Below are 12,883 nucleotides of genomic sequence, written 5' to 3'. Positions count from 1 at the left end.
TGCCTCATCCATTATGTAGTGAAATCAAACAAAAATGGGTTTGAGTACACACCGGTGGAGCACCTCAACCTTTCTCTGCCGACACGCCGTACAAATTGACGCTGTTAAAATCGAATGAAATGTCACGTGAGGCCATCTTAATTATTGATGACTCACCTAAAGCCTGGCCTCCTACGTGCACGCAGAGTTGTAGTAGAAGCTGTGCGGCGACGATCGCTGCACTCCACCGACCCATGTTGCGTCCGACTTTGTGTTTCCAAGTGTCTGATGGAAGCTGGTGAGAGGAGTCCCACCAAGGGAGAGAGGAGGAGGAGCGTCTGGGAAAAACAGAAATCAAAAGACCACATCGTGTGGAGAAGGCGTTGGTGGACACGAATCCGACTGTCCAGCTTCAGGTTTGATTGGGGCCCCTAATGTTTAGGCTGCTAGTATGAAGTTCCTGGAACACATCGTCTATATTCGCTCGTGTATCCCAAACATTGTGTCCACACCTACTCCTTCTTCAGAAAATCCCAGAGGAAAAAGTCAGGAAATGAAGCCAAGTGTTTTACAAGACTGCCTTTAGGTTTTCAGGAAATTTGGTGAAGGTGAAAAGTCTCAGAGGACATTGATAGCTTTTTTTCCCCCCAAACTGAAGGGACAAACTCATTTATCGTAGTTTCACGACTATAAGGCGCACATAAAAGTCTTAAATTTTCTCCAAAATAGACAGGGCGCCTTATAATCCAGTGCGCTTTATATATGGACCAATACTAAAATTGTTATCATGATAAAATGAAATAAATCAGTCGATAGGGTACACCATCCTCTACAGCTCTCAGCAAGCAGCCCCCGACTCTACTATTTCCCCCGTAGAAAAAGTACTGCACAGTGACTGCTGGGATATGTAGTTCTTTTGTCAATACACCCAATAGATTGTGGCCTGTATACATCGACATCAACACAGCTTTACAAAGCATGGAAAGCAGCGTTGGAAAAGTTACGCTAGCTCCTAGCTAGCTATTATTTGCGAATGGATTGTGGCCTGTATACATCGACATCAACACAGCGTGAGTACATTGTAAAATGGCTAAATAAAGTACAACCCAAACTCAGTTTTGCTTTTGTTGCCTTTTTAAAAACGTGTTTTTAGCGTGTGGGTGTAGCGTGGATGTTTAAGCTGGTGTATGTTTTGCCATGCCTGGCTGCGTCTATAAAAACGGTGCGTCCTTTGTGTGTGTAAAATACAGAAATAGCACACAGTATTGACACTGCGGCTAAAAATACGGTGCGGCGTATAGTCGTGAAAATACGGTACGCACAAATCCGCCTTTTTTTGTTTCAGTGTGAATTTTGATATTCATGAACTTTTTTATGCTTAATATTAAAAAAAATGTGATGTACTGAAGCTGCTAGCAATAGTAAGGGAACCAAAAGAACAAGGCGTTAGTCAGTGTTGTTTTTCACGACCGGCATTGTGGAAAGAGCATCATTGAAAAATGGCGGCTTGTAAAATTGAGGCTCATAAATTGCAATATATTTGCCATTCAGTAGATCTTATGTGATTGGAGCACAAGATGCAGCCACACTGGGATTGTGTCTCTCCTTTTCTGAGTCACAGTGGCCACGTTATGGTGCTTCACCTTTCCCAATTGAACTTTAACGGTACAATGTTTTTGGGACCCATTTTCCCTTTTTCAAATTTGTATTGCGTGATAAAACCAATAAAAAGCCTATTCCCTCTGCTGGATCCTGTACTCTTGTGACGTAGTATTTTTTTTTAAGAAAGCTAATGACTATGAAAGATTTTTTTTGTATAAAATTTCAATAGTTAGGGAGATTTGTGAGTCTTGATCCTTTCATTTTTTTTGTGCTTTTGATAGGATTCTACCATTTAATTGGTGTGGAAAATCTGTGAAAATGGGGCTTGAAAATGTGTGACCAGAAAACAGTAAAAAAACAGTAAAAAACTCACGTCCTTGGATCCTTTCAAGTACCGAAAAATAAATGGAAGGTGAGTCATCGTTTCCCCGACTGTCTGTCCCAGGTGTTCTGTGTGGGAAGTTCGGGGGGAAAAAAGTCTTGGTTCGATTTCATTTTCATGGGTTTCGCTTCTGGGTCAATAACGATGGACCCCTCAAAAGAGGGTCTGGGATGATGTCATCATTAAGTGTCGGTATGTGGTAGTTGAGACAGGATAACACACGTGCATGCTTATTATGGCAGTCGCTGTAAACCGCACTGACAACCTGAGTAATACTCCCAAAGAGAAAAGACGGAGCAGATGTTTGCACTGTGAGCGAATGTCTAGCAGCTGATAGTACTTTTACACACGATCTCCAAAAAGGAAACACAATCACTACAAAGAGAACATTTATTTACGTTAGTGGCATGAGCACTTTTTCCCCCTGCCAAAGCTAAGCAAATCTATGTTGAGCTGAGCTATAATAGTGCAACAATTGTTTCATATTAAAATATCAATTTTAAAGCAGTAATTCTAAGTCATATTAAAGAGAACAAAGTCGATATGGTCCGTAAGTGCCTGGTTTTGTTAGTATTCAGCATGTAAATAATTCGTTTCAGGGTCAAATGGAATTCAATTTTTAGACTATGCATTCGTTTATTTTGCGTACCGCTTATCCTCACGAGAGTTGCGCGGTGGTCCAACCAACTACAGGCACCAGGCAGGGGACACCCTGATTTGGTGGCCAGCCAATCACATTGCACAAGGAGACAGTACACTAGGAGCAATTTAGTTAGACTTTTAGACTAGTGGGCACATTTTTGAAAATTAGGATAGGATCTGAATTTAGAGGTGTTTGGGATCAGCAGTTGTTCGGCCATTTTGTTTACTTTGACTTAAGAGCAAACCTTCCGAGTGCAGCATTTTGAACTTGATTATAAAGCAGCAAATTGGCTAATCTCAGCAAATTCTTTAACAAAAGAGGATTCCAGCTGTTAAATCTCATTCCAAGTTGATTTATTCCAATGACTAAACATAACTATTGTTGTATTTGAGGTATAATTTGACTCAATTTACTTTCAGGGTATTTGTGGCACGAAAAATGGACAAAATGCAATTATTAAAAGCATAATGAATTCCGCAACAATACAAAAACATGATCAAAGATTTATAATCATGAATAAAACATACTCGATCCAATGGAAACAAACACAACAACAAAATTCCATGTGTAAACTAACCAAACAAAAGAGGTTAGATGACAAAACCCCGGTTTTGTTCTTCTCTCAACCTCGCCCACTGAGGCCCAGCCTTGATTTGTATCAATGAAATGTCCCAGAAAAAGCAAAGGACAAAAAGTTGAGGCTCTCCTTTCGAACTTCTATAGCTTCTGATCATATCTTTAAAACGCTACCCACGATTCACGTCACACAAATGTCAGCATTTACCTCAAAGTAAATGCGATGTTAGGCAGATATAGTACATACGACCTCTTCCCAGCATGATTTTTATCGTCCATTTCAGCACTTTTTTGACGGACAGAAGCGGCTTCTGTGCAGCTTGCTGTGACCGCCGGCCTCGCAAAACCTGCGGGATGCTGGATTCTTACGAGCGTCGTACCTGAAGGAAGTTATGTAAGAGCTGCCAGTCAGCGTCTTTGGAGAGACCGCAAATTACAGAGTTACATTTCTGTACCAGACTAAACGCTGGAGACAAAGTGTGTTTTAAAACTTTACTGGAACAACCTCACAAAAGAAGGGCAATAGGTGTGTGGTCTCTAATAAGAAGGTTGTCAGCTGTCATTCCGGAGTCCTCATAGCTCCAACATTCATTCCAACTGTCTAACTTATAACAGTGCCTTTCCTGTATTTGCATTCTCACCCTCTTGCTACTGTCACAATGAAATTTCCCGAATACGGGATGAATAAAGTTATCCAATCCAATAGAATCCAAAAGAATGAGTTGAGATGGAATTGTACATGTACATGTACATATACATATCTATATATACATATATATACATACATATAAATATATACATATATATATATCTATATATACATATATATACATACATATAAATATATACATATATATACACATATATATATACATGCATATACATATATATATATATATACATATATACATATATATACATACATATATATACACATATATACACATATATATATATATATATATATATATATATATATATATATATATATATGTATATATATATATACATATATACACATATATATACATATATATACACACATATATACATATATATACACATATACATACATATACATATATATACACATATACATACATATACATATACATATATATATATATATATATATATATATATATATATATACACATATATGCACATATATATAGTCATTTAAAAATACAATTAAAAAATAGCATTAACATTAAATCAAAATGAAAATTCTAATATATATATATATATATATATATATATATATATATATATATATTAGAATTTTCATTTTGATTTAATGTTATTTAAAAATACAATTAAAAAAAATAACATTAACATTAAATCAAAATGAAAATTCTAATATATATATATATATATATATATATATATATATATATATATATATTAGAATTTTCATTTTGATTTAATGTTAATGTTATTTTTTTTAATTGTATTTTTAAATGACTGTAAAGAAATGCCCATCAAAGAGTGCTACCCAAGACAAAACCAAAATGTGGCTATATTACATACACTATCAGATCTCTCACTTCACGTCTGCAGAATCACTCAAAATGTTTGCGGCTTCTGAAACACAAAACCTCTCTCCTACCCTCCTTTGAAAGCACCAAAGAAGTCCGAATGTTTCTCCGGAGGGGGAGCCACACTTTTCTCCAAGAGTTAAAAGTAATGATCCCCCCCGCCCCCAAAAATCAACAACAACAAAAGTCCCCCTTCGGCAACAACCCTGTCAATGGATGATGGGTTGACCATGTGTGTGCCCTGCCCTAGCCGTCACGCTTCACCTGCACGGAAATTAAAACCCGCTAAATCATTCCGGCGAGTCTACTATGGTCTCTTTTTTTACACATTTTACAGCCCCCAGCCATCATTAATGTCACGCCTTATTGACTTATATTCTGCTTAGTGCCACAAAGGAGAATTCCAGCAGACAAAAAATACAACTCATGCATTGTGAACCATTGATTGTTCTAGAAGGTGGTTTCAGAATATTGCGTTGTCGGCAAGCGATGTGACAACTGTAAGCAGATTCCACAAATGCACACACACGCACACAAAGGAGGTAGAAATGAAGGAAATGAATGGTGCGTGCAATGTAACAACAGTGAAAGCAAGATGACAAGAAAAAAAAACCTGCAATGTAACGCCTGTTTTATGCAAAGATTTTTGTGAAATATACAAGAACATGTTTTAATATTAATAATTAAATCGAGGATTTGTACTTTATTCCTATACGAAATAGTGAGATTTAGTTTTGAACTTTTCTTTCTTGAAAATCAGACCAATCACACTTTTTATTCTCACAATAGCTGATTTTTTTACCCTAACAGTACTACTTTTACAAAAAAATGATTGAATTAACTAACTTTACACAATAATAATTTAAACTAAGAAAAAACGTGCATGTACTATTTTTATAACTTCATCACTGAAACCCGCCCCTCACTACCCCAATACACACTAACTACATCCATGTACTATATGTCAGTGGCGGTCCGTGCATTTTGGGGTAGCGCCTTCAACTATCGGAATCAATCCAACCCTCAAAAACTATTTTATGGCTATAAAACCTCTACTGCAGCTACAGCTGCAACACATAAAAAATCATCAATAATAACCTCATACAATTAAAATATTATTTAGAAGTATAGCCATATTTTACTCACCAAAATTCCTTTTTTCCTGTACACAATATCCATCCTCCTTTCTTTCCTCCTCCTTTTCTATCGCCATCGAAGCTAATGCTGAAAGTCGAGCCTGTCCTGTCGTATTTCTGGGATACGTTTTTATTCGATTTAGTGCCGAAAATGTTCGTTCCCGGTTGAGACAGGCTTGCTTGCTTTGGAAGTGTCCGACTTTTCTTAATCATGTCCAGCTTTTTTTCTTGAAAAGTCCGTCTTGAAAATGGCTTTGACCGTAAATCTGCAAACAAATCCATTTCTTCTCCTCCTTCAGCCATTGCGGGTTGACAAAACCGCTATTAAATCAACACAACAATATATTTGCTTGTGCAGCTCGCTCCAGATACCGTTTGGTAGCTCTGGCTAGTCCATTCTATCACTAGCCAATCATAGTTGTTGAAAGCGATGACGTATCCCCACGCCTGCGAGAAGGAAATGACGTATCCCTACGCCTGCGAGAAGGCCTTGGTGTCACCAAATCAAATTCTGATTGGTTGAAGCAACAGTATTATTGACGCTTGTTTAATGCAGCAGAGCCCGCAGAACAGATTGTGAAGACTTTGAGGCAGATTTCTGATCCTGGCAACAAATAATGGCTGAAATGTGATTGGTTAAATGCTTCAATATGAAAACACACATCTGGAAGCAGTACAACCAGGGGGAAAGCAATGAAAGGAAGCTAACAGACAATTTGGAATTATTTAATAAGTATTCATGGACAAAATATAATTAACATCAGAGCCAGCAGAGAAGGCCTTTAAGGCCCTGACGGCACACCACTGCTATATGTATAGTCTCATAACAATTTCTATACCTCTAATAAGATTGTAGTCAGTAAAGAAAATTAGTTTGGGGACATTTTAAAACACAGACCATCTTGTTAAAACCGTATTTCTTTCTTTTGTTACATTTAAATAATGACTTTGTGAAGTATGAAGTCACCGTTTTTCGGCTCCAAAAGTTCCATCATACTGTATTCTTGACAATACTGATATTGACATGATTAAAGTAGACAAGGAAAGCACAGACTTTTTATCTTTTTTACTCTTCACATTAGAGACCTGAGGTAGTGCCTAGCCTGAATGGCGGTATTAAGAAACGCATTGCGTTGTGTAATTCCCCACTGATTGGACCAAATGTGCGGCCCACCATTTCGAAAATCCGAAAATCATTTACAGTAAATAACTTGCCATACATCCCTCTGGTAAAGGCATTAGCTTATGACATGGCAGGAAGTTGCTAGTCTGTTTCGACCCAAAAAAGGAAAAACTGCCGAGCCAGCGCAACCTTTGCGCCCTTGTGCCTTTACGCCCCAGCAGGGCCCACCGCACGTTTTCAATATCTTTACTTTAGCATATGCGGCTCAGCAAGCTCAGCCCACGCGTGGAATGAAATCATGCTCAACCTGGAGGCGTCAAAGGGTGGTAAACCCCTTGAAATGAGATGAAATATCTGGGTGGACATTGGTGGTTTCATATCTGAAAAACTGCTTAACATATTGGTAATTAGTGCTTGATGAAGAATTTTATATACAGTGGTACCTCGACATACGATCGTAATCCGTTCCAAGACTGAGATCGTATGTCGAGCATTTCGTAACTCGCGCAAACGTTTCCCATTGAAATGAATTGAAAACAAATTAATTCGTTCCAACCCTCTGAAAAAACACCCAAAACAGGATATTGGATTGGAAAACATTTTTATTTCTTCTAATTTGCCATATATTGACAAAGTAATAAATAACGAGTGGTTTAATAGTAATAAAATGTGTTTAATAGATGTAAAATTAGACGCATTTCGCGGAGGGGAGAGACAACGACACACACGGAGGCGGAGGTGGGGGCTGTTCGGGGGGACTTTATCCACGGCACTCGTAAACAAACAAAGAAATTTAAATGAACTTGGATAATTATATACAGACACTCAAACATACGTTTAATGTAACTTTACACAAAACTGAATTCTAGTTTTGTCTTAATCTTTTGTTACCTTTGTTTTCCGGGTTAGCGGTTTGCCACGCCTCCACCCTCATTTTCGCTATCGATCAACTGTTTGCTGTTGTATTGCCTTCAAAATATTCTGAAAATGATGCACACAAATGTCCTCACAATAGGATAACGCACGACCACTTGCACATGAGAAATAGTCTTTAAAGAATGATCGCGGGAGCTTCTTTCCTTAGAAAGAATAACAGGAAATGCGTATTGATTGTGTGTAATTAAGTTTTATTCTGAGAAAGGGTGCCATTGCCTATGGGTGTTGTGTGCATGAGTATACTTCATTACCCAGAAAGCCCTCTTTTTGCCCGCGCATGCGCATTGTGCGTTTCCTGGTCGAAACTCGTCTGAATAAATCGTTCAGTCCTCGTAGATATAGTAGTTATACACGAAAGAGATGCGGCAAAAAAGACGGTGCGCTACAATGATAGACAGCGTCCCATGTCATGGCCACCTGGCTTGGTCGCATCTCGAAATTTTAATCGTATCGCGAGCGAATTATTCGATCAAAATTTTTGTCATACCACGAGCATGTTGTATCACGAGGTACCACTGTATAAAAAACTATTTTCACAGGTGCTGGTATACACAAAGTATTTTGATCAACATTGTTCAACTTTATGGTCAAATTGTCATACAACATCCCAAAAAGAACTGGTTTGAATGAAAACCTGCACCCACTGAGGTCCTTTGAGGACGGTTTGACACCCCTGTAGTCGTCATTGTCCTTAGGTATAAGTATGAGCGTTAACTGTTGATCTTCTCAGTGTGTCCTGCGATTGGCTGGCAACCAATTTAGGTTGTCGCCCATCAACAGCCTGTAATTGGTTGAGATGGGCAGCACCCTGGTGTTCCTCGTGAAGATATGCGAGACGGGAAATGAATGGTCTGCCTAAAATATGTTCATTATGCCTTAACGTGAGGTTGTGCATAAAGTGCGGTATGGGGATTGGCTTATTTTTATCTAGCGCAGGATAATAACTACAATTATAGCAAATGTGTTGTTCTAAACAAGATGTTTTTGCTTATCACGTGGAATTTGAGGAATGAAACCTTGTATGTTCCGACGTTCATTGCCGAACCACGTGAGATAGATCAAACTTCTGGACTAAACGCTTCCCCGTTTGTGGTGAAACCTCTCAGTCTGAGAATGTAATGTGAGAAAGTGTGGCGAATACAAACCAGGTGCCTGGTCACTCACTTGCTTTGCTGTTGTTGTGTTTGTAGTAAAGTCAGTTGGAGGCCAAATGACCTCATGGGACATCACACGTGAGGAGGCCCGCCACGCCTGTTTATGCTCGGACCATGCATTGTTCTGACTCAAACCTTCTCAGGCCTTTCACATCATGTCCATGGGAAAAAGGCAAACCCATAAAAGTTGTGAAGCTGGGTAACAGATCCGACAATATAATCCTCATCCTGAATGGTACTTCTATTTACAAATGCTTAAATTTACGAAATATTTAGATTACAAAACGTCAAACGAAATAAAACATACCACCAAATGCGTGACCGGACGTTTCGTCGAAAGACATTTGGTCCCCGGACGTTTGGTCCCCGGACGTTTGGTCCCCGGGCGTTTGGTCCCCGGGCGTTTGGTCCACGGACGTTTGGTCCCCGGACGTTTGGTCCCCGGACGTTTGGTCCCCGGACGTTTGGTCCCCGGACGTTTGGTCCCCGGACGTTTGGTACCCGGACGTTTGGTCCCCGGGCGTTTGGTCCCCGGACGTTTGGTCCCCGGACGTTTGGTCCCCGGACGTTTGGTCCCCGGACGTTTGGTCCCCGGACGTTTGGTCCCCAGATGTTTGGTCGCCGGGTTCGCTCCCTCTTATGGGAGGGAGAGAGTTTACTGTTGAAAACGAGCAACCAGGTAATCTCTCGCTCTCAAAATTATAATCAAGAGAGAGAGAGTGAGTTTGTTTCTCTCTCTCCCTCTCATAAGAGGGAGCAAACCCGGCGACCAAACGTCCGGTCGACGGCCCGTCCGTTCAACCAAACGTCCGGTCGACCAAACGTCCGGTCGACCAAACGTCCGGGGACCAAACGTCTTTCGACGAAACATCCGAGTACCCCCAAATGTGAACACACTTGATGAATCTGGTATTTATTTTTAAATTGTTAAGAGAGAGTTGCTTTCCCATCGGATATCTCCTAACACTTTTCCGGCCTTTCATTAGCTAGAAGGGTCTCCATGATGCCGTATCCGAGGTTAGCGCGCTGCAGGCGGACGCGAGTGCCAGATTGTGTGATAAAGCGGCCACTGGGACCTGACAAGGGAACATAGCCAGTCTTACCTGAAAACGGCGTGCTCCAGGTCGATGCCAAAGGCGGGCCGAAATAGGGTAGCGTGCACAGGCAGAATGTCAGAGCGACCTTCCGACCAAAAGCCCCTTTTTTTCTGGCACATTTTCATCTTTTTCTGGGCAGCTCTGGACGGCAATGAGTCCCTGATTCATGCGTTTTTGACTCCTAGAATGAAATTATTGCAATAATAATAACACTGCGATTGGTTGGCAACCAATTCAGGGTGACACATAAGATGTATGAAAAATGAATGATAACGTTTACTCTTTAAATCAAAGGATTGCATAAACAGTTCAGTAATGACAGCACTTAGTTCTTGTATAATTTGGCATTATTTCAGAAATAATGCAACCTTTAACTTTATTGCCAGAATTTCTCTATTTTTTTCCAAGTCTTACTCGAAGTCATCATTTTAATCTCTCTGACAAATGCTACTTGATCTTCCCAGGAAAGGCTCCTTGTGGTTTATGGCAATGCAATAAAAGGTTCGATCCTTGTCTCTTCTGGGAAAGAAGCTTGTTTAAAATGAAGAAGAATGGAGCGAAGTATGGAATGACAATGGCAGATGTCGTTCCTGAACCCGCAGCTCTCCTATACAATGGTCTATGCATGAAATGTGGTCATTTTAGTCAGGATTATGCTAAAATATAATTTCTCTAACACCCACGGTACCTTTAGAGACAAGAGAAACGATTTCAAATGTTTTTAGAGAGAGGCCATCTTCCAGGCCATTGTCAGCTTTTCAATGCGAGGAAAAAAATCACTTAAATAGCAATTGTCACCATTCTGAATTTATTTATGCAGCTGCATTATGATGCGTGCTGTTTTTAAAGATGTGCACACCAGAAGAAGCAATGATATTTGCATTGAATTGAAACAAAATAAATGTAGCAAAAAGGGCCTAGTACATTTTATTTAGTAAGGTCATTATTTTCAGTTTTTTATTAGGTGCAGTGTAATCTTATTCATTTTGGTTTGGGGAGAATGCAAAGAATTATTTTCCACATTTCTTTTACTTCAAGGTGAAAGCCGATTTGTAACAGAACAAATGAAATCTGGATACTTTAGTTCCCTTGACTGCCATTGACAGATGTCAAATCCATTTGAATTTAGAAAAGCTGGCAACGAATGATCATGTTTCGGTGCCATTGACGTTGGTAATCGTCCACTCCATTTAAAATCGGAAATCTGCGAAAACCTCCCAGTTTAGAAGGATTTTAAAACCTGCTGCTTCCGTCACATTAATTCCTTCTTCAGAGTTTGTCACGCCTGACGAGCACTACGGCAGGGATTGAACAAAAGAGAAAACGCCCACTCTAGGACTTTGTAGGAAGTGACGTTTAATGGGATCATGATTGTCTTTGGGGTAGGTTAAACATTTAATTGGATTAAGGGACACACAAAAGTACACTGACTCCCGAAAACTACATCCCTGCTTAAAATACAGGACATGGGAAGAGGGTAAAAGTCGATTTTAGCTGTACGGAGGGACATTAGTACTTGTGACAAATGACAGCCCACCCCCACCAACACCACCAAGGTTATCTGGAGGGCTGGCATATATTAAACAGACATGGCGTCCTTTTCTCTTTTGTGTTCTTTTTTTCCCTTTTATCATCCGGTCTTTTCTCTGATTACTCTTTAGAGGCGAAAGTGACCTCAGCATGATTCATTGGCCAGCATCCAGACCCTTGAGGGCTCTAACAACATTGCTACACACACACACTCACACACACACACACACTCACATTCACGAACACATGCGCAGAGACGCAAAAGCAAACAGGCGAGGTACTACACTTTCACCCTCACAGGGGTTACCCTAGAGCTAATGTCACAGCGTACTAGTTGTGGAAGCAGCCAAACGTTTTCCGATGTAGATTCTAAAAGAAGAGAGACAAAAAATACAGATATGAGTCCTATTTTATGCTGGCCAAGAAGTGTCAGGAGAAGTGCATAGTCCAAACGCTTTTCAAAATTAAAAAAAAGAAAATTGCCCATAACACAAATGCAAACTAATGGTACTCGGACGTTTCGTGGAAAGACGTTTGGTCGACCGGACGTTTGGTTGACCGGACGTTTGGTAGAACGGACGTTTGGTAGAACGGACGTTTGGTAGAACGGACGTTTGGTAGAACGGACGTTTGGTAGAACGGACGTTTGGTAGAACGGACGTTTGGTAGAACGGACGTTTGGTAGAACGGACGTTTGGTAGAACGGACGTTTGGTCGCCGGGTTGTTACTGTTGAAACCAGCTCTCAAAATTATAATCATGAGAGAGAGAGAAAGTGAGTTTAATATCTAAATATCTAATATCAAAATATCAACAGTAAACTCTCTGTCATAATTTGACAGCGAGCGAAACCGGCGACCAAACGTCCGGTCGACCAAACGTCCGGTCGACCAAACGTCCGGTCGACCAAACGTCCGGTCGACCAAACGTCCGGTCGACCAAACGTCCGGTCGACCAAACGTCCGGTCGACCAAACGTCCGGTCGACCAAACGTCCGGTCGACCAAACGTCCGGTCGACCAAACGTCCGGTCGACCAAACGTCCGGTCGACCAAACGTCCGGTCGACCAAACGTCCGGTCGACCAAACGTCCGGTCGACCAAACGTCCGGTCGACCAAACGTCCGGTCGACCAAACGTCCGGTCGACCAAACGTCCGGTCGACCAAACGTCCGGTCGACCAAACGTCC

At 40.5% G+C, this 12,883-nt stretch overlaps 2 protein-coding genes across 4 annotated transcripts in view; both read right to left on the bottom strand.

The window, feature by feature from the left end:
* Positions 1-10,267, bottom strand: part of thbs4b (thrombospondin 4b) — a 43,841-nt gene extending 33,574 nt beyond the window's left edge. Inside the window, exons 1-3 of the mRNA XM_077622560.1 lie at positions 10,173-10,267; positions 9,080-9,214; positions 157-317 (exon numbers count right to left, since the gene is read on the bottom strand). Coding sequence (XP_077478686.1) covers positions 157-317; positions 9,080-9,135 — 217 coding nt within the window. The 5' untranslated portion in view covers positions 9,136-9,214; positions 10,173-10,267. The remainder of the gene's footprint in view (positions 1-156; positions 318-9,079; positions 9,215-10,172) is intronic.
* Positions 10,188-12,883, bottom strand: part of LOC144090778 (BCL2/adenovirus E1B 19 kDa protein-interacting protein 3) — a 35,520-nt gene continuing 32,824 nt past the window's right edge. For 2 of the 3 annotated variants that reach the window (XM_077622569.1, XM_077622571.1), the window contains one exon: positions 10,188-10,347. In XM_077622569.1, the coding sequence (XP_077478695.1) occupies positions 10,242-10,347 (106 nt within the window). In that variant the 3' untranslated portion in view covers positions 10,188-10,241. Of the gene's footprint in view, positions 10,348-11,502; positions 12,066-12,883 lie in introns of those variants that run through there. The other variant, XM_077622570.1, reaches the window with a different exon arrangement.

The sequence above is a fragment of the Stigmatopora argus genome, chromosome 16, assembly GCF_051989625.1.
Source record: "Stigmatopora argus isolate UIUO_Sarg chromosome 16, RoL_Sarg_1.0, whole genome shotgun sequence".
Classification (NCBI taxonomy): Eukaryota; Metazoa; Chordata; class Actinopteri; order Syngnathiformes; family Syngnathidae; genus Stigmatopora; species Stigmatopora argus.
Note: the sequence above shows the minus strand (reverse complement) of the source record. Positions and strands in the feature narration are given on the sequence as shown.